Below are 27,555 nucleotides of genomic sequence, written 5' to 3' on the forward strand. Positions count from 1 at the left end.
TTGCGTGGTGGCACTGAGCCTAATGAAGCAGAGGTGCTGCTCCCAGCTTGGTCCCCGGCGGACCCAGCTGCTCCAGGTGTTGTTTTTTTTTCCCCGAAAAAAGTGTCTGTGGGCACACCAGTCTCCTTGGTAAGAGGCGCCACTTGCATCTTCTGCTCCTTCTTACTGGCAGTGGCACTGGCAACTTTCTTTGTAGAGGAGCTACGGCCACCTTTCTTTGGGCCCATCTTCTTCAGATGTCAGAACAGCAGGCCGTAGTTGCACGAGTTGCAGAGTTGTCTGTGGCCACACGTGACGTCACGTGACGTTGTGCTGCACACACCGCTGCAGGACTTCTTCCTGGCACTGGTGGTTCTCTTGTGCACCTAAAAGCAAAGGAAGCCAGAGGAACATCGGTTAAACACCCCAAAAAGTAAAAAAACACACAAAAATCACCACAATCCAATGCCATCCATGCCCTCAATGATGGTTAAATTCAAGACACCCCACAGGAAGACTAGGTCCATGGACCACTGAGTACCCCTGGGCATAATGGTTGAAAGCAAGGCAAACTGGGTGCACGCCTGAGCAGACTACCTGGCTTCAAAATGGCCCCTTGACCCCCACCACATGGCCAAGCCCTGCCTGGACCAGGCCTCAAAATGGCCCCCACCCACATGGTCAGGCCCCAACAGCTCCCAAAAAGTCGAAAAACACACAGAAATCACGACAATCCAATGACATCCATGCCCTCAATGATGTTTAAATTCAAGACACCCCACAGAAAGACTAGGTCCATGGACCACTGAGTACCCCTGGGCATAATGGTTGAAAGCAAGGCAAACTGGGTGCAGGCCTGAGCAGACTGCCTGGCTTTAAAATGGCCCCTTGACCCCCACCACATGGTCAGGCCCTGCCTGGACCAGGCCTCAAAATGCCCCCCACCCACATGGTCAGGCCCCAACAGCACCCAAAAAGTCGAAAAACACACAAAAATCACCACAATCCAATGCCATCCATGCCCTCAATGATGTTTAAATTCAAGACACCCCACAGAAAGACTAGGTCCATGGACCACTGAATACCCCTGGGCATAATGGTTGAAAGCAAGGCAAACTGGGTACAGGCCTGAGCAGACTGCCTAGCTTCAAAATGGTCCCTTGAACCCCACCACATGGCCAGGCCCTGCCTGGCCCAGGCCTCAAAATGGCCCCCACCCACATGGTCAGGCCCCAACAGCACCCAAAAAGTTGAAAAACACACAAAAATCACCACAATCCAATGCCATCCATGCCCTCAATGATGTTTAAATTCAGGACACCCCACAGAAAGACTAGGTCCATGGACCACTGAGTACCCCTGGGCATAATGGTTGAAAGCAAGGCAAACTGGGTACAGGCCTGAGCAGACTGCCTAGCTTCAAAATGGTCCCTTGAACCCCACCACATGGCCAGGCCCTGCCTGGACCAGGCCTCAAACTGGCCCCCACCCACATGGTCAGGCCCCAACAGCACCCAAAAAGTTGAAAAACACACAAAAATCACCACAATCCAATGCCATCCATGCCCTCAATGATGTTTAAATTCAGGACACCCCACAGAAAGACTAGGTCCATGCACCACTGAGTACCCCTGGGCATAATGGTTGAAAGCAAGGCAAACTGGGTGCAGGCCTGAGCAGACTGCCTGGCTTCAAAATGGCCCCTTGACCCCCACCACATGGCCAGGCCCTGCCTGGACCAGGCCTCAAAATGGCCCCCACCCACATGGTAAGGCCCCAACAGCAGCCAAAAAGTAAAAAAACACACAAAAATCACCACAATCCAATGCCATCCATGCCCTCAATCATGTTTAAATTCAAGACACCCCACAGAAAGACTAGGTCCATGCACCACTCACTACCCCTGGGCCTACTGGCTAGTGAGGCTTTACAGGCACCCCAAAATTAAAAAAGAAAAACAACATATAACAGTGAGCTAAAATTCCATGATATAAATGAGATTTAAGTTCAAAAAAATCACAGAAACAGTTGTATCATGCACTCATGACTAACCCTTGGCCTACTGGATACTGTGGCTACCCACAATATATATTTTTTTAAAGTTGTGAAAAAAGTTTTAAAATTGTAGTTGCAGCAACTGCAATGCCCCAAACAAACAACGCCAACTTACTTGTAAAATCTCAAATCCAAAAGTGATCCAAACTCCAAAGTCCAAAAAGTCCTCAAATACAAATATCTAGCAGAAGCCACAAAAAGTAATCCTTCCAGCTCCAGATCCAAATCAAAAGTGACCAGGACATGGAGAAAGCACTGGAAAGAGCCTGCTGGACAGGAACAGGAAGTTGGTGACTCTGGGGAACTTCCTTCCTCCCACCCCCCCCCCACCCCCCCCAAAAATGGACTCCTTGCACCAAAAAGTGCAGCCAAATGTCAATCTGAGGAGTTATTATGATCAAAATCATAATTTTCAGAAGGTTTATGCTACCTGCGGTGGATTTCTTGTGCAGAATTGCAATTTTTGCAAGTTCTGGAAAGCGAGCTGTTCAAATCTCCCGCCGGAAGTCAGCTGCACGCCGCATCTACGTGTTCGCCATTGTTTACTCCCGCGATGCATGATCACTGCCCCTTATGACGTACTCGCGTTGTCAAACTCTCGCTGTGTAAGATGGCGGGCCGCGATGACGTAATCGCGGTCGAAAAACTCTCGCGCGATCACGCAGCAAGATCCAAAATGGCGCAGCACATGCAAACCGGGAAAAAAACAACTCGGCGAACACAGAATCACGGTAAGTCAACGCAGCGCGCGATATTGTATTTTTCAAGCATGACCAAGCAAAAAAATCCGCCAGCTTGCGAATTTACGGATTTTTGGGCAAATTTGCAGACCGCGAAATTGCCAAAAATCCGCAAATTCCGCGAACGGAACGGATTTTGCGCCCACGCTTAGATTTTTTAAAAACTGATATTTCGTTCTTTGGATATCGTTTTTCACAGGATGGTGTGTCCCCTGGCCCTCTGAAGGTGTGTGACAATCAGACCGCTCCTGCTCCTGTTAATGTGTCTGGTGTGCGGAGCTTTATGGGCATGGTCAATTATTGTGGCCCTTTTATCCGTAATTTGTCGGATTTATCGGCTCCGTTGCAGAGCTCACCAAATCCAATGTTGCCTGGGACTGGGGTCCAAAGCAGGAGTCTGCTTTTCAAGCCACCAAGGAGGCTCTCTCCGCTGATACCACTCTAGTGTATTTCAATCCGTTGCTGGACTCTGACTTGTCTGTAGATGCAAGCCCGGGTGGCCTGGGCTGTACTTTCTCAGCGCCAAAGCAATGGTGAACTGGCTCCGGTGGCGTGTGCTAGCCGTGCATTGACAGCTCCTGAACAGCGATATTCTCATATCGAGAAGGAGGACATTGCCATACATTGGGGATGTCGTCATTTTCATTTGTATTTGTATGGTCAGCCTTTTGTTGTGCACACTGACCACAAACCGCTTATTCCCTTGTTTATGGGATCATCCTCTAAGCCTCCTCCTCGTATTGAGAAATGGATCCTGCAGTTGCAGGATTTTTGTTTTACAGTGGTGTTTCATCCTGGAGCTTTGAATCCTGCTGGTTATCTTTCACGGCATTTTCATCCTGCTACTCTTGCTGAGGAGTCTGATGCTGAGAACACTGAGGAGTATGTACGTCTAGTGGTGGAGTGTTCCAGGCCTCTTCCTATTCCTATGGAGGATGATCGTGGAGTCCACGAATCAGGATGAGTGTCTTCAACTTTGTCTTTCTGCTGTGGGTACCGGGAAATGGAACGGTCTCATGGATTTCGCCAAGTATCGTACTGAGGATGCTAGATTGACCTTAGCTTCTCTCTTTAATGTGCGGGAAGAGCTAGCATGCTCCCCAGAGGGGTGTTTAATGAGAGGTCCACGGTTGGTGATTCCTGCCTGTCTCCAACAGAGAGTGGTGGATTTGGGCCATTTGGTTCACCAAGGGGTAGTGAAGACCAAATCCAGGTTGAGATCCAAGGTATGGTTTCCTAGATTGGACGCTTTAGTGGAGAACACTGTTGGGTTGTGCGTTGTCAAGCTGCTGGAGGGGGCGATTCTCCAGCCCCCATCATTACGGAGGACATTCCCTTGTTTCCTTGGCAGAGGGCAAGTGCTGATTTTGGATGTTTACCGGATGGGCGACATATGCTGGTAGTAATTGATGACTTCTCTAAATATCCTGAAGTTGAGCTTATGGATTCTACTACGGCCTGTCGCACTATCCCGCTGTTTGATAAGATCATGGCGACCCATGGTTTGATTTCGGAGTTACGTACTGATAATGGTCCTCCTTTTTCCAGTTATGATTTTGCATCCTATCTGCAGTCCCGGGGTATTTGCCATCGAAGAGTTACCCCTTTATGGCCACAGGCCAATGGAGAGGCTGAGCGCTTTATGCGTACTCTTAATAAAGCAATCAGGATTGCAGTAACAGACCGCCAAGATTTGGATTGTGCTATATTTCTGTTTTTGAAGGAATATCGGATGACTCCCCATTCGACTAGGAAAGTCAGTCCAATGTCTCTGTGCATGAATCGTCCTATGGGTGACTTTGTTCCTCAGATGGGGGCGGTTTCTGCAAAGTATGCTGTTGTGGCTGGGGAACTGCGGAACCGAAAGGAAAGGACTGATAAGGTGGCACTCAAGCGTGGGGCTAAGCCCAGGACTTTTAATGTGGGTGATGCTGTCTTGGCGAAAAATCGGCACCTTAGAGGGAAGTTTAGTCTACCCTTTGAGCCTGAGCCATGGATTGTGCAGTCCCTTCATGGGACAAAGGTTACCGCTGTGAAGGATGGTTTGAGTATCTCCCGGAACATTTCTTTCTTTAAAACTTACCGGGGTCCTGTTGATGTTCGAGGGTGTGGGCATCAAACACCATCTGATGTTGAGTCCATGGTTTCTGATGAGATCCCGGATGTGGATCTGTTGCCTGTTTCTGTTCCAGTGACAGAGTGTGCGGTACCTGGACAGTATGGCTTGTCTCCATCTGCCGTACCTTCAGGGCAGCATGGCGTGTCTTCATCTGCCATACATTCAGGAGTGGAATCTGAGCCCGCCCTTTTGCTTCCATCTGGCGAATGTCAAGTATCCAAGTCTGATTCCAGCGACAGCATGTGGGTAGATATCAATTGCGGCCATGTCCTGCTAGATCCACACGTCTAAAGAACTATGTAACATATTGAAATGGTGTTTTGTTTTGTTTATTTTTTTCTTCTTTTTTTGACTTTGTGGAGGAGTGTGATGTGGTTATCATCTTACTGTCATCTCCAGCACCCGAAGGGGTAGCGGTGAAACACCTTTGCTGTAAATAGAGCGGGAACGCTAATTGGTTTATTGGGGGTGGGGTTTTGTGTTGAATAAAAGATCCCTGTGTGGACAGGGAATTCGAACAGTCCTACCTGTGTGCGGTGTTCATTCTTGATCCGACATAACATCTACGTTCCATGACAGGGAGGGAGCAGGAGAGCGCCATATTTTCAAAGATATGGCTCTCTCCTCCCCTTTCTCTTGTACCAGCGCTGATTTCAGCTGCCTTACGCCATGCACACACCTTAGCGTCTTAGCGCTAGGGTGTGTGCATGAGTGTAGCATAGGTTTTGTACAGAAAGAGTACCCTTCCTGTACAAAATACTATGCTATGCACGTTGCAAAGCTTTTCCCACTATGCATCTGTGCTGCACAGTGCAGCACTCATGCAAAGTCGGAAAGCTCATGCCCCACCCTTGGTACGGCCCCATGGGGCAAAGTAATGCACAGCAGTGCAATGTGCTGCTTCGCATTGCTTTTGCGTTATTTCCAGCGCTAAGTTTAGCGCTGGTAAGTTAATTAGGAAAAGAAGATTTTGCGCCGATTGACGCAAGCACAGCACAACATCTTAGTAAATCTCCCCCACAGTGTCTGAACAAGGTCCAAGAATGTAGATCTGGCCATGCCCAAGATTTGCTGTGCCAGCCACCTGACTTACCTTTGCTGACTATTGAAGATTTGGAAAGTTTCTCCATCCACTAGGTTGTCGATTCTTTCCTGGCAGCGTCTCTGCTGCTGTTTTTAAATTATATAAAGGATCACTATCAACAACATGTTCAAAACATACATGGGCTCTTCTCCTTTGTAAAATGACCATTGTTACTTACATAAGTTATTATTTTGGTCGTTTCTAAACCATATTACAACACAATACCTCTACAATATTTAAAACACTAGAAACAAGGTACAAAAAGATTGTATTGTCTTAAATAAAGAGGGAAATTAGTACATCAAACAGTATTTATCCATGTACAGGATACCATTAAATCAGTTTGTGATAAATATAGAGAGCCAAAATGTGGGAAAGTTTATCCATCACATATGACTTATCCTCAAGTATTCCAATGCCTCATACTTGATTTTGTTTTTCTCCCAGCAAGACGCCAAAGATCCCCACTCATCTGTAGGTTTGAGCTCTCGATGCCGCGGACTGTGGAGCGAATGCGTCTTTGATAACATGGCTAATCTTTGGACTTGTGATATTCCCGTTTCTTACCTCAATGATCACCCTGGTGAGTGCACAGCAGGGTAATACATTTAAAATTGATTTGCAAACGTGTCTGACCAAATAGTGTTCTCATTAGCTAAAATGATTACCTTGAACCTCTTCATTAAAATATACCAGCTGTCATTTCCACTGAGTAGCTCATCCTCAGTTGGTAGCCAACAGGCTGTTTTCCCAATATGCACTGATATCGATCAGACCCCAGACATGTGCTACACCTTTTCACTTATTTAACTCTCTGATCCATTTGAAAATAACCAAGAAAAGTATATGGGGCCATATTATCAAGAAAGGGCGATACATTATCGCCACGTTTATCGGCAGGAAACTGCCGCTAAAGCGGCGATAATGGTCTTGTGAATTCCCATAAAAGCCCAGGTTAGCACCAGAACCTGGGCTTCTATGGGAATTCACGAGGGCATATTATCAAGCCCTTTATCGCCGCTTTAGCTGCAGTTTCCTGCCGATAAAAGCGGCGAAAATGTATCGCCCTTTCTTGATAATATGGTCCATAGTTTGTCAAATATGTGACTGTTATGAGTTGTCTTTTCGACTGGTAGAGCTAAATCTAAGCTGTAGATATGAACTAACGTACTGATGTTCCACTCTGTAAAAGTAGAGAGATTTCTTTGTAAATAATATAAATATGTTCTTGCTCTGTGGTCATTTTTTCTAAGTAGTGGTTGTAGACCTTTACAGTCTCTCCCCAATATGTCCGAAGCAGATCGGCTGCATCTGAGGAACAGACTGTATCAAAGGTATGTGTTTGTTACCTAATATCAATTAACATCATGTGTGCGAGCAGTACTTTTCTTAATTATTCTTTTTCAGAAGATTAAAGTGCCCACCCTCACGTCACACAAATTACACCACAGTCTTAGCGATAGGTAGAAAACGTACCTGAAACATTGGCGTAGCAAGTGGGGGTTGAGGGGGCATGGTGGCTGGTCCGTCCCGGGCAGCATGAGTTTTGGGGGCAGCGGCCTCCCCCCGCTCTTACCTGCGGCCTTCGCAGCAAACGCAGGAATTGCCTGCAACCCCCCAACCAAACCCCCCCCACCCCCGCTCTTACATGCGGAAGCCGCCGGCAAAGCCAGGGACCGCCACTGGCGGCACAAGGTCTAGCTACACTACTGACCTGAAACTCATCATTTAAATGACAACTCAGTCTCTGGTTTGTGAAGAAAACTTTATAATCTCCTAACAGTGCTAAGAAACCGTAGGAATTACAGACAGTATACCCTATAAATAGCCAGTGCTTATTTATTTATTTATTTATTAATTGTGAAAGAAAGAATGCCGGTACCCAAAGCACTCTAATTTATGAAACACAACAAGGGCACCCAATTGAGTCAGCACAGGACCTCGGGGAACTTATGAATGTGAACAACAATGGTCCCATGCATGGAGGAATTTCAAACCAAGGTTAAATATAGACACAATGGAAACTATATTGTATATTGACTTGCCCAGCCGGGCAGCGGTCCAATATTTAATTTTCAACAACAATTTTCAGAAAGAATACCTTCAACAATTTCTTAGAGACGGGCACAAGCCTGTACCCAAACATTTACAAATTGTCATGGTTAGCAGAGTGGACAGAAGATAGAGCGAGATTCTTAGGCAAGAGCTATTGTATTCTGTGAACATAACAATAACAGAATTTTCATTCACACCATTACTGCAATTATAGTAATTAATACAGAACACAGTATATGGTGTAGTAATTGTCGACAGACATCGGGGCTCACTCGGCCAGTACCTGTCCTTAATACCTGTCCTTAATACCCATCAGTGAACACAGTTTTCAATGCTCACTGGGCCAATCCCTGACCTCAGTACCCCACAGTGAATACAGTTGTCAATGCTCCCTTGGTAGGTACCTTCAATGTTCAATTGGTCCGTATCAGTCCTGAGAGACACTCGGTGAGTACCAATTGTCAGTGCCAGTCCTTAATACTCATCCCTTTTGTGCCAGTCCTCGGTGCTCCTTGCTCAATGCCAGTCTCAGTTCCCCTCAGTGCCAGTCCTCTATGATCATCACAAATATTAGTCCTCGGACCCATTACCCCCTCCCCTCGTTAATAGTTGTCTTCGGTACTTCTTGTTCAGGGTCAGTCCTCATTAAGCACCAGTCCTTAGTATTGCTCGCTCAGTAACAGTCCTCAGTGGCCCTATGTGAGCACCAATCCTTAATGCCCTTCGTTCAGTGCCAGTCCTCAGAATCCCTCTCCAGTGACAGTTCTCAGTGCCCCTCTGTTAGTAGCAGTCCTCAGGCCCAGTCTTCGGGACACCTTGCTCAGTACCAGTCCTCAGTGCCCCTCTGTTAGCAGCAGTCCTCAGCGCCAGTCTTCGGTAGACCTCGCTCAGTACCAGTCCTCAGTGCCCCTCTGTTAGCAGCAGTCCTCAGCACCAGTCTTCGGTACACCTCGCTCAGTACCAGTCCTCAGTGCCCCTCTATGAGTACCAATCCTCAAGACAGTCTGTGAGTACCAATCCCCGGTGTCAGTCCTCAGTGCCCTTCACTATCATTCAACCAGTGCCAGTCCTCAGTACCTCTCCGCGGGAAGCACCCCTCAGCACCTCTTGCTCAGTGACAGTCCTCAGTAGTGTCCTTGCTCTCACGTCACCGGTGCCCGTTCCCTCTTGCATGGATCATTTAACTCTGTCCTTGTGCCCTTCTCATCGCACATGCCGATACCGGCACTCCCACCTTCACACGTCTGCTCTCGCTTCTCCCACGGTGCCTCCAACTAACCCTGGAGCGCTCCCTGCTTTCTCCTTCTAGCTCTCACTTCTTCTCCTGTGCTTCCTTCTTATCCCTGCAACCTCGGTGTTCGACGCCTCTCTTCCAGGAGGCCTCCCTCTGCACCTGTCACTGCCCCTCGTGCATGGCTCCCTCCCTCTGACCCTCACATGTCACCCCGTGCGCCTCTCCTCCGTGGGTCTTTCTCTTCATCCCTCGCATCTCCTTCTGCACGTTTCCCTCAGCTCTTCTCAGACCTCAGTGTGCAGTTGTTCCTTTGCACCTCTCTCCCTCTCTCCCTTTGGTCCTCCTCTGCACCTCTCCTCTCTGAACGCCCCAGTCTTATCACCTCCTCTCCGGGTCCTCTCTCCTCATTATACTCCGCAGTGAATTGTTGCAGGACAGGGACGAGCAGTCTGGTGGAGATCAACAACGTGCAGCACTGATCTGCGGACAGAAAAATCATGCAGAGCACACTGGGCAAGACATAGGAAGCTGTTGTGCAGAAAAATCTACAGGCCAGGCAAAAACGCATAACGAGGAATGACAGCACCATAGCCTGTCCCTGGGGATATGAACGGTGAAAATAAGAGCTGTTCACTGCAGCTCACCCACTTTTTGCATGGAAAAATTACAGACAAGACATTTCCAGGAAAACTATCCACACGTTGACCGCACCTGGTGGCTAGTCTCTCAACCCCTTATTTGTGTTCCTTCTTACAGAGCGTTCTGGCGATGCAACAGGTTATTCTTCTTTTTAATCTAGGAAGAGGAGGGGTTATTTTTGTTCAAAAGTTGGCGCATTTGAGCATGTATCCACTTTGCGGTTGGATTACCGAAATACATTTTGTTCAGATGCAAAATGTGCGTGTTTAAGAGATGTCTTGTATCACCAGTACTTTTTTCGAGTTTATCAATTGAGCTTGTTAAAGCACACTTCCTCTTCTGACACATTAGATAGTGGTAGTCAGCAGCGTGCATGCAGGGCCGTTTCTACGATTAGGCAAGACTAGGCGGCCGCCTAGCTTCACTTTCGTAGGTTCAAATTAAAAAAGAATTCCCCCTTTTGCCGCCCTAGGCGGCCGCCTAGTCTTGCCTAATGGTAGAAACGGCCCTGAGAGTAGATGAACCTCCTTACCGAAGAATGCTGCCATGGATGTATGACGTTACAACGCATACTTTTACAACGCATACCTTTACAACGAAATTTTTACAACACAAAAACCATTACAACGCATGTATTTACAACGCATGTTTTCACAACGCAGGTACCTTTACAACGCATACCATTACAACGTAAGTATTGGTAAGTATATATTAATTTTTTAAATGTAAATTAATTGAAATTAATATAATTTAATTTAATTTAATTTAATTCCATTTCATTTAATTAATTTAATTTAAATTTAAATTTAATTTGACTTTATTTTTACCCTGTACCCCAAAAACCCCAAACTGACCCTGAACCCTAAAAATACCCTTTTACCCAAAAACCCAAAACTGACCCTGAACCCTAAAAATACCCCTTTACCCAAAAACCCAAAACTGACCCTGAACCCTTAAAATACCCCTTTACCCAAAAACCCAAAACTGACCCTGAACCCTAAAAATACCCTTTTACCCAAAAACCCAAAACTGACCCTGAACCCTAAAAATACCCCTTTACCCAAAAACCCAAAACTGACCCTGAACCCTAAAAATACCCCTTTACCCAAAAACCCCAAACTGACCCTGAACCCTAAAAATACCCCTTTACCCAAAAACCCAAAACTGACCCTGAACCCTAAAAATACCCCTTTACCCAAAAACCCAAAACTGACCCTGAACCCCTAAAATACCCCTTTATCCAAAAACCCCAAACTGACCCTGAACCCTAAAAATACCCTTTTACCCAAAAACCCAAAACTGACCCTGAACCCTAAAAATACCCCTTTACCCAAAACCCCAAAACTGACCCTGAACCCTAAAAATACCCCTTTACCCAAAAACCCAAAACTGACCCTGAACCCTAAAAATACCCCTTTACCCAAAAACCCAAAACTGACCCTGAACCCTAAAAATACCCCTTTACCCAAAAACCCAAAACTGACCCTGAACCCTAAAAATACCCCTTTACCCAAAAACCCAAAACTGACCCTGAACCCTAAAAATACCCCTTAAAAAAACCCAAACATATAACATTTTAAATATAATTATATACTTACCAATACTTTGTTGTAATGGTATGCGTTGTAAATGTACCTACGTTGTAGAAACATGCGTTGTAAATACATGCGTTGTAATGGTTTTTGCGTTGTAAAAGTTTTGTTGTAATGGTAGTGCATTGTAAAAGTTGCGTTGTAAAGGTTGTTTCCCACTGCCATCCTATTTGTCCATGAAAGAAGAAGTCTGATACAATGTTTTCAACATGTTTTTTTGACTTTTATATTAGCGCCTGTTCCTAGATAGGGTCAATGCTTTTGGGCATCGCTTTTTCCTGTACCATGACCAGAGTTTTTACGGTTGTGGCTCCTGCTGCTGCTGTTTCCTTTTTGCCTTACTTTTGCTATTTGATGTTTGACAGGTTGCTACTGCAACTGTATGCTGATTTACTTTGATTATTGAGATTCGGCTCAGTCCCATGAATTACTCTTTATGGGAAGGTCTGCTACTTTAATTTGGCTTTGAAGCTTTATGCTTCTCTGATCTCATTCCTTTGCATTTGTACCTGAACTCTTTATGGGTTCTACAAATCTAAAATTCTGATCCTAATCTTAGAATAGAGAATTATTCCTTTATGGAATGTGCTTAATGCACTTTATATTTGACGCTTTGTTCTAACCATTCTTTTGATGAGATTTTTGTAAACTTATTTGATTAAAGGACTAATCAAAATAAAAATAACAAAAAAAAATAATGTACTAATCTACTAATGAGAATAAAGGTTTGAAAAATTATCCCAACTCTCATCATTGACATAACTTAAAGGTGTTGATGCTATTTAAATTTAAGATGCTGAATTCCTTCCTTGACTCCTAATACAACAGTCATAGGTCCATTACGAGAAAGAAGAAGAACCTAGCATGGAAAATGGAGCTTAACCCTGTAGATGATGGTGAATTTGTGGTAATAATTAAATCGATAAAAATATTAGGGCCCGGACCATGCTATCACTCACCTAGGAGGAAAGGGAGACCTGTCCTCAAAAGTTAATAAAGCATATTTCTTGAACACACAGAAGCTTTTTATGTTAGTAAAGTGAATGATATTACTCTATTGAGATGTATTTATTAAAAGTGAGAGTTTTAAACATGATCTGACAAACATTCCTGATCTCACCTACATGCTAATTGTATTAGTGCCCTCATAAAAGGGCCCCTGGAATTGTATGTCCACAAAGGAAACCAGGTGGCAGCGTTTACTTATGCAGCAAGAAAAGGCAAATTATGTGGCCTAATACATCACATATTGTTATGTTATGTTACATTAATAACATTTATATAGCGCACAAACACCCCAGGTCTCTTGGCGCTTATGTAATGGTTATGATAACATGTTGCAGCAGATGGTAATATAATGAGAAATTCAATCTCTTCCAAAACCCTATTCAAATAGGAAGACTTTCCATCTCTTTGGAAAGGGGAGGAGAGCTGTTTTTCTCCAAACTTTCCGGTAATCCACTCCAGATCTGTGGTGTCAGAATGGAAAAAGCCCAACTGCCCAAGCTAGATTTATTAAAGAGTGGTCAGGTCTACAAAAACGCCTCACAGGAGCGGAGATGCCGTCCAGTTACATAGTGCCTCAGAGGCTCCTCAATATAGGCTGGTACCGTGCCATACAGAGTCTTGTCCGCAATACACAGGCCTTTAAACCTGGCCCTCTGTTTGACTGGCAGCAAATGCAATTGTTGCAGCAGTGGCGTGGCACGCACCTATCTAGTAGCTTAAACAGTAGCCTGCATCAAAGCAAACACAAGGAGATGATGGACGGAGCACTGAAGCTTTTCTGACACTCACCCCCAGTCACTATTAGATCTGGGGTGAATCCATCATCGTTCTTTAGCTCACTTCACCACCCCAGTTCAGACCCAGCCATATGCAAATCAGTTTTGACCTAGTTCCTCATGTGAACAATCCAGCCCGAACTGCTAAGCCAGGTCCTCCCTGGACCGGAAACAAGCATCCTGGGAACGGTTCCAGGCTCATCTTCCAGGCTAGCTTGATTCCAGTGGCAAAGTGAGCAAGGGACCTAAGTCTGAGCATGCCCTACAGATTGATCAAATACATCTACCAGAAAAGGGTAAGAAACAAATCGAGACAGGACATGTAAAACCCGTCTCTCTTTAGAAGATTGCTAAAGGTGAAGGTCACCATAGCTGTACTCTCTCAACAGATTAATTAACAATAGCACTAAACCAAGCACAAGAACGTACCTGTCGACTTTCCAATATCGTACACTACGACCCAACAGACTGGAACTGACTGGCTCCCACCCTCAATCAAAATAAAATAGATTGACATGATCAAAATCTCTACACCATATATAGTCAAAAAGTTCTCACAGGAACGTCAAGACTCAAATGCAGTAACTTTTCCAGGAACAAAAACTAGTAAACAATAAAGTTGCCAACGATAAACAAATTGCTAAAGTCCCTAAGTCTACGACCACATACTTTCATGGAACATCGCAGGCACAAAAAGCTACTCCTAGATCCTGAACTCAAAAAGTATCTAACAAGCTTTGACATCATATGTCTGCAAGACACGTGGAACGAGGAGGACCAGCCATTAGGAAGATATGTAGAAATGTTCACCTCCATACAAATAACAAAGAAAAATGGAAATCCAAAAGTGAGACTATCTATATATGTATCGCCTGATAAAAATGTCTCTCATACCCGCCTTCCAAATAACGCAACACCTATAAAAGGAATAACAATAAATAATTGGAACTGAAAATACCATGGGCCCATTTATATTTTTTAATATATACATCTATCCTAGTTCAGCACAAATACGAAGGAATATAAATTTGATACAAGATGTTCTCATGGAACAGGAAATTTCGCACTACGGCATCCCACATATAGTCACAGGTGACTTTAATGCAAATAGGGCAAATCACCTGGGAAGAAGGGGAAATCTAAAAAGAACAGACAATCAATGGGAATCCCTTTTGCAAATCTCCAAATTTAGTTCAGTTAACAAACCAGACCACGTACTACTACGAACATTGGAGACCATTGGACTACGGGCACTGAATGGGCGCACCCAAGGAGACATCCCGATGACCGCAACAAGAAAATCGAGTCAGACAGATTCAGTCCTAGATTATACATTTGTATCACTTAAGCTATTCCATACGTTCTTGCCCTACAAAATAAGTACAACATGTGAAAGTGCCCAGCCCCCACAGTCCATCAGTAACGCGAAGTGTCAGGTGTATACACCTATTGGATCACAAGATACAGGTACTAATTGGGAAAAAATCAGATGGAATAAACTGACATCAACTCGCTATGAGACTTCAAATGGACCAATTGGGACCTTAAAGACCCGATCCAGGCCTGGAGCACGACGAAAGAACTTAAAACCATGTTAACAACAACAAATAGTAAATTGACATTTTCGCAATGACCTGAGCACCAAACCTGGTACTCAAATACTATCCGACAACAAAGAAGGCCCCTGGATAAAGTAATGATATATTTCAAACCCCCCCCCCCCCCCAATCAAGTCCCCAGGCACAAGTAAAGCTTAGAGAATTGCAGAACTCTTACAAAAAAGCAGCCTGGGAAGCGAAAAGGGCTAAAACTTACCAAGATTGTACAGCTATAGTGCAAGCATGCAAATAATATTTAAAATAATCTCTATGGACATTAATAAACCATCTAGACAGACACTGTGCTGGGTCAATCAGAAATAATGTTCCAGAAGATGAATAGAAGGCACTCATAGGTTCCTTATACGACACACAAGACACACATTGACCAAACATCACCAGTATTCAATGTGAAACATTGCTCACCTTTGCTTAAAGTTAAATCATAAAAAGGATTGGAAAAAGTAGAGGGAATGGTGCTCCTGGCCTAAATGGCCTCCTGGGGAGCCATACATTAAGAAGATTGGGAGTTTTGGAGCAGTCTCTTTCGAACTTTGTTTAACTACTGTCTGCTATAGAAGCAATCCCTGAGACCTGGCATGGCTCTATCTTTCAACCAATATATAAGAAAGCCCCCTACTCTTTTCCAGATATGTATTGTATGATTGCCCTTATGGACACAGATTCAAAAATATTTGCAGGGCTCATATTGGCTGACCTCGAAGACTGGGCTGAAAGGAAAAATCCAATCCCATTCAACCAGACACGGTTCACACAAAAATCCTGTACTGTAGACAACTTGGTAGCACTCGCTATGATCATGGACAAATGTGTGTCAAAAAAACAACTTTTTTACACATGTTTTGTGGATTTCTCCGGATCACTGACATAATATCGACTACAAAAATATAGGCATTTAAAATATCGACTCCAAAATATCGACTACAAAAATATCGAAGTCCTATCTACAAACAGGTAAGTACAAAATTAATGTAAAATTAAAAAAATATTAAAAATAAATAACTAAAATATTCTTTAAAATACTTAAATAACCTTAAAATAATAATTAATTTAAGTTATAAAAAAATAATACAATTTTATTTGTTAAAACATATATATATATTAACATAATATTATTAAAAAATATACAATATTATTACCGTAGCATAGCAAGAGTGTTAAAATTACTATTTCCACTCCAATGAGTGCAACAGTAGGGAAAGCGTTGGATAGCGTAGCGGTAAAAATTACTATTCCGACTCCAAAGAGTTCAACAGTAGGGAAAGCGTTGGATAGCGTAGGGGTAAAAATTACTATTCCCACTCCAGTGAGTGCAACAGTAGGGAAAGCGTTGAATAGCGTAGGGGTAAAAATTACTATTCCCACTCCAAAGAGTGCAACAGTAGGGATAGCGTAGGGGTAAAGATTACTATTCACACTCCAGTGAGTGCAACAGTAGGGAAAGCGTTGGATAGCGTAGGGGTAAAAATTACTATTCCCACTCCAGTGAGTGCAACAGTAGGGAAAGCGTTGGATAGCGTAGGGGTATAAATTACTATTCCCACTCCAAAGAGTGCAACAGTAGGGAAAGCGTTGGATAGCCTAGGGGTTAAAATTACTATTCCCACTCCAAAAAGTGCAACAGTAGGGAAAGCATTGGATAGCGTAGGGGTTAAAATTACCATTCCCACTCCAAAGAGTGCAACAGTAGGGAAAGTGTTGGCTAGTGTAGGGGTAAAAATTACTATTCCCACCCCAGAGAGTGCAACAGTAGGGAAAGTAAATACTTCATATATTATTTAAAAAAATAGAAATTAATATATATAAAAAATTAATTAAAAGTAATTACCAATTTAATATAATATAATATTTAATCAATTAAAATTACAAATTAAAATTAATTATTACACTTAGTTACCTATTAATACAAATTAATTACAAATTAACAATTAATTAACAATTAAAAATTAATTAACAATTAATTCAAATTAAATACAATTAAATAAATTGAATTATTTAATTAATTATAAATAAATTACTTCCCACCCTATTCCCCTATAAACCCACAACCCGCTACAGAAAATAAAGTAGTAAAATTAACATAATTAGCAATTAATCAATTAAATAAAATTAATTGGCAATTAAAATGTAATTAATTACCCATAAAAAATGAATTAACAATTAATTCTAAATAAATACCAATAAATAATTTTACATATTTAATTAATTATAAATAATTTACTTCCCACCCAATTCCCCTATAAACCCACAACCCGCTACAGAAAATAAATTAGTAAAATTAACATAATTAGCAATTAATCAATTAAAATTAATTGCCAATTGAAATTTAATTAATTACCAAATATAAATTAATTAGCAATTAATTAAAAATGAATACCAATAAATAAATGTATATATTTAATTAATTATAATTAAATTACTTCCCACCCTATTCCCCTATAAACCTACAACCCCCTACAGAATTAAATTACGGAAAATTTAAAAAACAAAATTCATTAATTAAAATAAATTATAACATAAATACACACTTTTCACACATATAATTACATAAAAAACACTATAATGTTTTTTAACTTTCTATATTTTTAACATTCGATATTACATTACTTACCTTAAAAACGATATTTTTGATGTCTATATTCTGTCCATTCGATATTTTGTCCATTCTATATTTTAAACTCGATATTATGTCCATTCGATATTTTTTACTGGATATTTTGACTGTTTACCGATTTCTCCAATGCTTTCGATCATGTCAACCGAAATCTGTTGTGGAAAAAGCTGAATAATTGGGACACTCCCACACATTTATTGCATGCAATGCAGCTTTTATATACTAATAATTGGGCCCAGGTTAAACTGGGACAAAACGATGGCTTGACAGATAAAATCTTAATAAAGAATGGCCTGAAGCAAGACTGTGTCTTGGTGCCAAATCTTTTTCATCTTTATTTGGTGGATCTCAGCACTAATTTAGACACAGCTAATTCTCACCCGCCAAGTCTGGCAGCTAGAAAAGTGACCTTATTACAATATGCGGGTGATTTAGTCCTGTTGAACCTAACTGGGATGGGCATACAAAGGTTACTTAAACCATCTAAATCTCTACTGCCCTGAAAACGAAATGGCTATTAACTTTACAAAAACACAGGTAGTGATTTTGGCAGGAAATTAAACAAGAAGGGGAGCTGGTCACTAGGTAATAAGTCAGTTCTTAGAGGTAGGTCATATAAATATCTTGGTGTTTGGCTGCAAGATCGACTGACACATCAACTGCATCAGAATTCACTGAGGCCAAGCATTGCTTCCCTATTCTCAGCTTTCCAGAGAATGCATCAAAAATTGCAAAGCTCGACATTTCAGCCATTACTTGCAGCATAAAGGCCAAGTTTACTCCAACACTTTGCTATGGTACAGTAGCCTTCCTAAGCAAGTTCGGGACCTTTCTCAACTCTGCACAAAACAAGGGCCTAGATGTATCAAGCCTTTTGCGATTCGTTAAGGCCGAAATTCGCAGAATTTCGTCCTTAACGAATCGCAAACGGACATTTTGCATCTTTTGGAATGTATGTGAAATTAGCAAAATAAGGAATCGCAAAATTTTGCGATTCCTTATTTTGCTTAAGCATTTAAGGAATCGCAATTTTGCGATTCCTTAAATGCCATGTATGAAGCTTTTTTTAATTGCGAATTCTGGTTAAGGAATCGCAAATTAACAACAACTTGGGCCTAGATGTATCAAGATTCCATTTTGCGAATCTTAAATAGCGATTTTTAGCGAATCGCTATTTAGAATTCGCAAAATGGAATGTATGTAAAAAATCACTTTTTTTTAGCGATTCATTTTTATTCTTTATTTGCGAATTTGCATTTTGCGAATTCGCAAATAAGGAATAATTTCCTATGCATTCCTATGGGCCAGGAGGCCCATAGGAATGATTGTGAAGTAATTCTCAAATTGCGTATTCGCAATTTGCTAATCACAATTTGAGAATTATGTCAAGGGTGCAGGGGTGTCTCATGGACACCCTGCTGCACCCCTGAAACTTGCATGTGTGTGCATATGGCGCACATACATGCCCTATGGGCATGTATGTGTGTCACATGCCACCCTCAAAATTGCCACATTTTGGGTTTTTGAAAGGATTTCGCAAAGAAATAAACAAATAAAGATAAAACAAAACAGGTGCAGTCTCAAGTCCTAGAAAAATTACTGAAGAAAACAGAAAGTACCTTTCAAGCAAATCAATACATTGGGTCAAAAGCAAGTCAATTGTATCATCTTCCCATGTAACTAGGAAAAGCTTACAGTGTCTCATTCTCCACCGTAACAGAGGACGCATCATTAGATGGGATACAAATAAAACCTCTACTTTTGTTCCAGGGGTCCCATATTTTAGTCCATTTACCAGGGCATTGCCTGCTTTCACTGCTCTCTCTATTTGCATAAACCAATCCATGTCGGATTCCCAATCAGTGTGCCACAGTTCGACCCCTCTCTTCCACGTTCTGGCGATATTGCGTTTTGCCACCATGCAACCCAGTTTGAGCCAAAGCTTTTCAAATCTTGTTAAGTCTGTGGCTTCCCAAATATTTAAAAGACAGAGACGTGGAGGAGCCTAGCCTGCAACCATGATGGCCGCCTGATCCCTCGGCTCCGCCGACCCTCTCGCTTTCCCTCCGAAGGGCTACTGATCCTGCCGGTTATCCTGTGCCCGCGTTGATGTTTCGGATCCAGGAAGTTGTCCTGACTCCAACGGTGCGCTCCCCGGCGTGCTCCCTGCAGCAGAGGCGACGGAACGTCCTTGTTCCTTTCTGAGCGGACTGGAGGTGACCGGGTCTTTGTTCTGCGAGGGCGGCCGACCCTGATTACACCAACAGCTCCCACTCACGACGGCACGCGGTCGGCCGACGGAGAGCGGCTGCAGTACTGCTCGTCTCGCTGCAACATGCTATCCCGCCCAGCTCACCTTCACGCTCGCAACACTGCTCCCGCTGCCAGTGCTACACTGTGTCCTTTCCCCAGCCTGTAGACGGCTTTGAATGCCTCTTTGCCTTCCAGCGCTGTTGTGGGTGCCATTTTGGACCGAGCGCTCGGCGCTCGCAACTGCCGACACAGGGCTGCACTAAGGGTATTCATGACGACCGGCGCTGCACTGCAACTGAGTGTGGTGTCATAACGGAGTGAGTGGCCCCTGGGCCCCCAATGTGGCTTTGCTCTACGGAGTGCTGACCGGCTACTAACGATGGATGTCGACGACCAGTTTTGGGGTCAAGCTTATGTTTGTGAGCCCCACGTGCGGGAAGCTGCTGCATCTGCCTCACCTGCGGCGTCTCTGTCGCTTGACGATGTTCTGAGCGCTTTGGGTACTTTGCGAGCTACCCTATCTACTAATGCCCGGGACCTGGGGGACCGACTTGATGCCATTCTGCCCGCAGTGCCCTCAACTGGCCGTGTTGGTTTTCGTGCTATGACCACTTCGCCACACCCTGTGCTCGGCTGCCGTGAATTGCCTACCCAGATCTACGTGGAGACGTTGGAGGACCCAGCCGTGGTATTGCCTGTCATGGTTGAGCTGCAGTGTGGAGTGTCTGGGCTGGTGCAGTGGCTGGGGAATAGTTTTGGGACGCTGTGCCGGACAACTCCTTTGTGTTCTACTGGCGTGTCTTTCGGCCCTATCCTGACTTTGTTACTCTTGTTTTGGCCGATCGCTTTTCGAAGGATGCTGCTGTGTAATTCCCTGTTTTGTGCAGCCGTTGACCACGGGACATTGAGGTGGACAGACCTTGGTGGGCAGAGCTCTGTATTGTGGTTGTTGTTTTATCTGCTTTTTTCATCCAAGATGGCTGCGCTACGATGGTGCCTCGTCGTCGCGCTCGATCGGAGGGGACAAGGTTGATGATGTTTTTTCCCTTTTTTGCCTTCTGCTGCTTGTTTTGAATGGATAATGCTCGCTGGACTGGGGAGTTAGACGTTGGTTATGCTTTGGGTTCCGGACCCGGGGGGGGGGGGGCGGCTGGGACTACTGGTGTTGATGGTTTTGTTTACAACTGTTTAGCCCTCCTCCGATCTTCACCGATTCTTTTTTCTTTTTCTCTTTTACTATTTCTGTATTTCGGGTACTCTTCGGGGCGACAGACACGCTGCTGGGGGGGGGGGGCAGTAGCCTCTGCATGCGTGTAGGGTGGGGGGAAGGGGTTTTCTTTATTCCGTTTCAGTTTCTATGGGCCTTCTCTTTCTTTTTCTATATTCTTATTTCTGCTCTCTTTCTCGGGTGGTGGGCGGGATCGATGCGGGGTGGGTAACGACTGGCGAGTAACGTGTTGTGGGATTGTTCATCCTTTGTATTATCTGTATGCCGCCATTTTGATTTAGATTTACGGCTTGCTGGATCTCTGTTGGTGTACCTCGCCCGCTTCTGTTTTAGACGAATTATATTGACTTCGATCCTTCTCAGCTCCTACTTTTTCGTTATACTTTATAAACTTTAAAATGTAAACCTTCACTTCTCCTACTTCTCGGTATTACGCATGTCCTCAGTGTAATTCAGAATGATTGTACTTTGTTCCGATTTGCTACCGAGTCGCCATATAGATTGCTACTTTGACCTACAAGATGTTGAGGCCGGCCGGATGGTTGTAGGCCCGTATTTGTTTGCCAATACTGCGTAATAAAGGTTTTCAAAAAAAAAAAAAAAAAAAAGAAAAAAAAAAGACAGAGACGTGGGGAGGCTTCAATCGTTTTGTGACAGATCTGAGACATGGCTGTAACCCACCATTGATGTAAATAAAAGTGCCTGTGTGCCCACAGCGGCGGGGACAGGCAGGGGAGGCAAGAGGACCCATCTTAACGAGCTCTAAGCTGGTGTAATACGCTCTGTGGAGTATTTTAAGTTGTATAAGCTTAAAGCAGTGGTGATGCCAAAACCTCCTTTCAATCCTCACAGTCAAGATCTCCAACCTCCTCAGCCCATTTTATACGTATTTTATCATGGGTCTCGGGTAAGTTGTTGAGAAGTTTATGATAAGGTAATGAAATTGCTTTTTCTGGGAGATAATCATCAAGTAATCTATCTTATAAAGGGGAGGAGGCTGGCAAATCAAAGCCTTTGGGTATTGCTTCATTTAGTGCACTTCGTACCTGGAGATATTGGAACGTTTCCGCCACCTGAAGTTGGTATTGAGTTTGGAGGTCACCAAACGGGACTACTCCAACCCTCGTCCATAGATCCAACTTTCAAAAGGCCAATTGGATCCCATTTGTCAAACCCTGGCTGTTATGAGAGCATACTCAGTTGACTGGACTCGAGCAGCGGAGTGGCCTGTGTAATCTTGCCTTTCCAACACAATGCAGCAGTTGCTGTGTGCCAAACAGAAACCGTAGTGGAAGTCAGGGTGTGCTTGGGCGTGTATTTTTTCCCGCCATACAGTACCCTGAGGTAATTTCCAGAAGACATATTGTGCCTATCCATTCTATATGCCGGGTCAGCGATGGGTCGGTGCATCCAGCAGTTGAGAACCACCAGCTGTGAAGCCCAGTAAATATAATGGCTGGCAGAGCAAATCTGCCATCATACCAGCTGTTGGTAAGTTTGGCTAGGACGATGTGGGGTTTACCATTGTTCCATAGTAGGGAGCGTACATCGGAGTCGATAGATAGAAAATATTGAGGTGAGATAAAAAAAAGGTGTGTTTTGCAGAGCATAAAGAAAACGGGGGAGTGCCATCATTTTATAAAGCACAGGGAAAAAGAACAAGGGAGACCAAATGATAATTCAAAGTTCTTATTTAAATATAGAAGCACAGAAGTACAACTAGATTGCAGTAACCATAACAACCAGATGTGTACTGGTAATGTGTACGTGAGTGAACGGCGCAGTGACACATATGATTGAGGTGTTCTTTTTCCCTGTGCTATGTGATTTACCCTCTTTCTGAATTGTCTGTCTACATGGTATTCCTGTTGAGACATTGTATTGTTGTTGCAATTACTACCCGGTCTCAACTGAGTTAACGGGTTTACTCCTGTTCTGTGTTATTCTATCATTTTTTAAAGAGCGGCTCTTCCCAAGAGTGTTAGAGGTAATCAGGGCCGGACTGGGAACAGAAACCGGACCTGGCACACTGCTGAGGGGGAGTGCAGCCGAACAGTTTGCGAGGGCCGGTTACGGCTGATTTTGTTACAGGGGGCGATATTGCCAACCCCCAGTAAAAAAAATGGCCCCCCAGGGGCCCAAAATTGGCTCTCTCACCCTAGCGGCCCACCGGGAAAACGCCCGGTGCCTGTTATGGCCAGTCCAGCCCTGGAGGTAATGATTCCAGTGCTGCACATCAGCACGGAAACAGTGGAGAGGAGGAACGAGATGTTGTTGGTGGAAGACCCCTGCCCTCACAACCTAAGAGAAGGATCGGGCTCTCTCCCCTCAAGACATAGACCAGTGTTTTGACCCAGTTGATAGTGTAACCAGAGTATTTTTGGAAGAGAGCGAAGATATGAAGTACCCTATGGATTGAAAACTAAGGTCGGGCCAGGCAGAGTAAGATGTCGTCGGCATAGAGGGAGATTTTATCTGTCCACTTCAAAGACCAGTTGAGTCCACAAATCAAGGGGTTACCTCTAATCCATATGGCCAAAGGTTCGAGGGCCAGGTCAAAAAGAAGGGGTGACCGGGGACAACCCTGCCCCGTGCCTTTACCCAGCTCGAACATTGCTGATCGGCCCCCATTTACCGTGATCCGAGCCATGGGGGCACGAGTAAAGCAGATGTACCCAGGATAAGAACTGCTCACCAAATCCATATCTCTCCAATGCAGCAAACAGGAATGGCCACTCAATCATGTCAAAAGCCATCTTTGCGTCTAAGTACATGATCATCGAATCTTTCTGGATGGTAGAGGACCGGCCGAACACACCGACAGGCGGCGAAGATTAAGCGCAGTGTTTCTGACTGGCATAAAGCTGGATTGATCTGGGTGAATCAATTTATGGAGATAGAAAGAGAGAGACGAAGGGCCAGAATTTTAGCCAGTATCTTGACCTCCAGGCCTAAGAGGGAGACAGGTCTGTCTGAGGAGCAAAGATCCGGGGATTTGCCCTTTTTTATGAATGACGACAATATTAGCTAATCTCTGTGTTTCAGGCAGAGTACCCTGGGTCCCACTCTCGTCATACATACGCACAAAAAATGGTGCGATAACTGAGGCAGTAGGTTTGTAGAGTTCGATTGGGAGGCTGCTCGGGCTCATAGCTTTCCCAGATTCCCAGATTTCACAGATTGCCTATTGCTTTAGACACTTCTTCAGGAGTCAGTTCAGCATCAAGATCTGTCACCTCTTGGGGGCCTAGTTGTGGCAAAGGCAGCGGGGAAAGCAATTCCGCTGCCGCGTCTTGGGCAGATGTGGGCGAGGGGCATAACCGGTTTTGAAATGACTGGCAAATGCTTGCGCAATTCCAACTCTCTCGTGATGACGGATGCCCTGCAGGTCCAAAACCTCTGCTACCCATCTACTGGCCAACTCTCTCTTATCTAACCATGCCCACAACTTGCTGGCTTTATCACCGTTGTCATATATGCGATGCTGAGTGGCACGATACTGAGTTCTAGCGGCATCTTCTGCTATATCTCTATATTCTTTTTGCTTTATGGCTAATTTATGTGAGGTGTCTAAGGATGTAGATGTGACCATGTTGGCTTCAAGTAATACCACCTCCCTCTCTATATCTTCAAGCTGTTTACTCTTTTCTTTCTTGTGTCCTGCCCCTGCTGCCACTCCGCAAACTCAAATCACAGCCTTGTATGCCTCCCACAACGTTAGGTCAGAGTCTACAGAGCCATCGTTTTCAGTAAAATAATTTTGGGTGGCCTTTGTCAATTTATCGCACACCCTCGGCATGCGAAGATATCATGGATTGAGCACCATTTCGCGACTAGTGTGGGGAGATATACCACCATAGTAGGTCGTGATCGGAGAGTGGTCGGAAATACCCTGGAGAGAAAGGTAATCTCACCAAACTTGGGAAGTTGGGTAGCCTTACAGAAGATATAGTCAATTTGGGACATACTCCCATGTGCCCGGAATGAAAGGTATATTGCGTAGCTGTAGGATTGCACATACACCATATATCGATCAATCCCATGGCCTCTAGAAATTCAGTCAGAAGCTTACCAGGTGCCTCCCCATGCCTAGACAGTAGACGATCGAGGTCGCCGTTAAGGGAGGCAATACAATCTCCACCCACAAGCATGTCGCCCTCTGGCAAGCTAACCAGGTGCGGACGAAAGTCGGTCAGGATAGAGGGATGGAGTTTGGGGGGCACATAGATAGAGGTTACATTTAGGGACCTTTCCTACCATTGCCTAGATATTGTGACGAATCTACCGAGAGGGTCTCTTGTAACCTTATGCACCTGAAGTGGGAGGGAGGTACGTACCAGGATGCCTACCCCTCTGGACCCTCGAGTGTAGCCCACATGAGCAATCATTTTATAACCCCATCTGTTAAGTGCACAGTAGGAATTGTCATATATCTGGAGCAAAACTAAATCGGGGGATTGTCGTTTTAAATATTGCAGCACTATGCCCCTCTTGAGTCGATCACCCAACCCATTTACGTTCCACAAGAGTAGCTTAAGGCGACCCATTGGTGGATCAGAATTACTATCAACACTCATTTAAACATGTGATTCGGAGGCCCCCTTCCCCCAGGAAACAGGGAACAACTCTAATACAATCGACCCCAGCCCATATAACTCCCTAATGAAAAGAATGCTCATTCGATCATGGAAAAATACAGAAATACCATATTGACGACCCAAATGACGTTGTAGAGGACACCGCCCGTTAGAATGCACCAAAGAGAACAATAAAGAAAACAATAAACAGATAGAAAGAAAATCCCAACAAAACTCCCTGCCTCGTGGACGTAGAACCACCCACCCCCCAAATTTTGCAGAGCGCCTTCGTACCCAAACCAGTGGAATATTCTGAGGGGAACGCTACACAGCCTTAACAACCCAGAAATGTAGCCTTTATCCCCCTAACCATCTGATATCACTGCCCCGTAATATAACACATATGTTGCAAGTGTTACAATTGAGCATTATACTTTCTGAAACAATAGTCATACCCAACACTTCCCACAGTAGAACAAACTGTCTTAATCCGATTGAAGCAAACCTTAATTGAGACTCATGTGTGCTGGATAATGAAAAAAAGAAAATATATTGACAATCACGTTAAGTGGCTGGACATAGTAACCATCGCTCCGACGGGCCGTGAGGCGCAGCAAAGTCTCCGATTCATCAGAAGTTCACAGTTCGTTAGAGGTGGAGCAGATCCCCTCCACTGTGTACCATCTCCAAGAAGAGTCAAAAGTCAAACTCCCTCCTCCTATTTGTCTGGTTCCAAAGGAGCCCCTGATCTGTGTTGATGAGTTGGGGAAGAATGTCTCTGCGACTCCGAGGAACGCCAACCCTCCAACCAGTCCCAAGTGTCCTCCAGTGACTGAAAGAACCATGATTTTCCATCTGCATGCACTCGGACACTACTTTACACTGGAAAAGAGCATCGCATATTTCAGATTGTGGCTTCTGAGCGACCGTTTCACCTCTAGAAAGGATCTACGTTTCAATTGCACTTTATAAGTATAGTCCGGAAAAGGGGTGTATGTCGAGTTCTCGGATTTAAGCGGTGGAGCGCCCTTGCTGTCTGGTGGATACTGTTCCTATCTCGAAAGTTGAAGATCCGAGCCGTGGAGCCCCTGGCTTGTGTGGGGGGGGGAGCATGGAACTATGTGGACTTGTTCCACTGAAAAATACTGTGAGAGAGACCGGGGTTGCAAGTGTTTTGTAATCAAGTCTTCGGCGAATAGATCTGTGGCCTGCCCCTCCGATCTTTCTGGAACCCACAAAATTCTCACATTGTTTCTGCATGCTCGGCCTTCATAATCTTCCAGCTTGGCTTCGATAACCGACGTCTGTGCTTGCAGTCGTTTGACGGTGGTCTCCAGTAATTTTGTAAAATGTTGTAGGGTAGAAACTGAGTCCTTGGTCGCCTTAACCCTATTGCCCATGTTGCGTAGATCGGCTCTGATGAGAGTGACTTTCGTGGTCACTGTATCAATTTTATTCTCCAGGGCCATGATAACCCCTTGTATAGCTTTCATGACGTCTACCAATGTCAGGGTCTCATCTTCAGTTTGTTGCTTGGAACCAAACGTGTCCTGTTGTCTATCCGCAGCTTCTGACTGAGAGTGATTGAATTTTGCCAGCTTCCTGACGTGAGTTTGTTTTAAGCCTTTAGCGGTGGTCATGATGTACGGCTCAGCTGTGGGATGATAATTAAAGGCACAAGAAATGAAACAGGCCTGGCTGATTAGGATAGGCAGTGGCGTGGTATAATATCATCAGTTATGGAATGCCAACTTGACAGGAAATCCGCCCAGGCCCCCAGGGTAGGTGAAAAATGATGGTGTTACGGGTATGATGCCCAACGTCCTATGACTATCTAATCTCTGGGGCAGCATCGCAGTTCATGGAGACCTTGGGTGATATAGCGTAGTCAGATGAAGCAGGGGACCTGCACTTATGGAGAACGTGCCACACCCTCAATGAGACTGCCATCAGACCCGGTTCCCAGGAAATGAGTCCGTCCCT

The 27,555-nt window shown here is 44.3% G+C and overlaps 1 protein-coding gene across 1 annotated transcript in view; it reads left to right on the forward strand.

The window, feature by feature from the left end:
* Nucleotides 1-5,757: 5,757 nt before the first annotated feature.
* Nucleotides 5,758-27,555, forward strand: part of LOC144752533 (claudin-16-like) — a 175,527-nt gene continuing 153,729 nt past the window's right edge. Inside the window, exons 1-2 of the mRNA XM_078640430.1 lie at nt 5,758-5,838; nt 6,425-6,560. Coding sequence (XP_078496556.1) covers nt 5,758-5,838; nt 6,425-6,560 — 217 coding nt within the window. The remainder of the gene's footprint in view (nt 5,839-6,424; nt 6,561-27,555) is intronic.

The sequence above is a fragment of the Lissotriton helveticus genome, chromosome 5_1, assembly GCF_964261635.1.
Source record: "Lissotriton helveticus chromosome 5_1, aLisHel1.1, whole genome shotgun sequence".
NCBI lineage: Eukaryota > Metazoa > Chordata > Amphibia > Caudata > Salamandridae > Lissotriton > Lissotriton helveticus.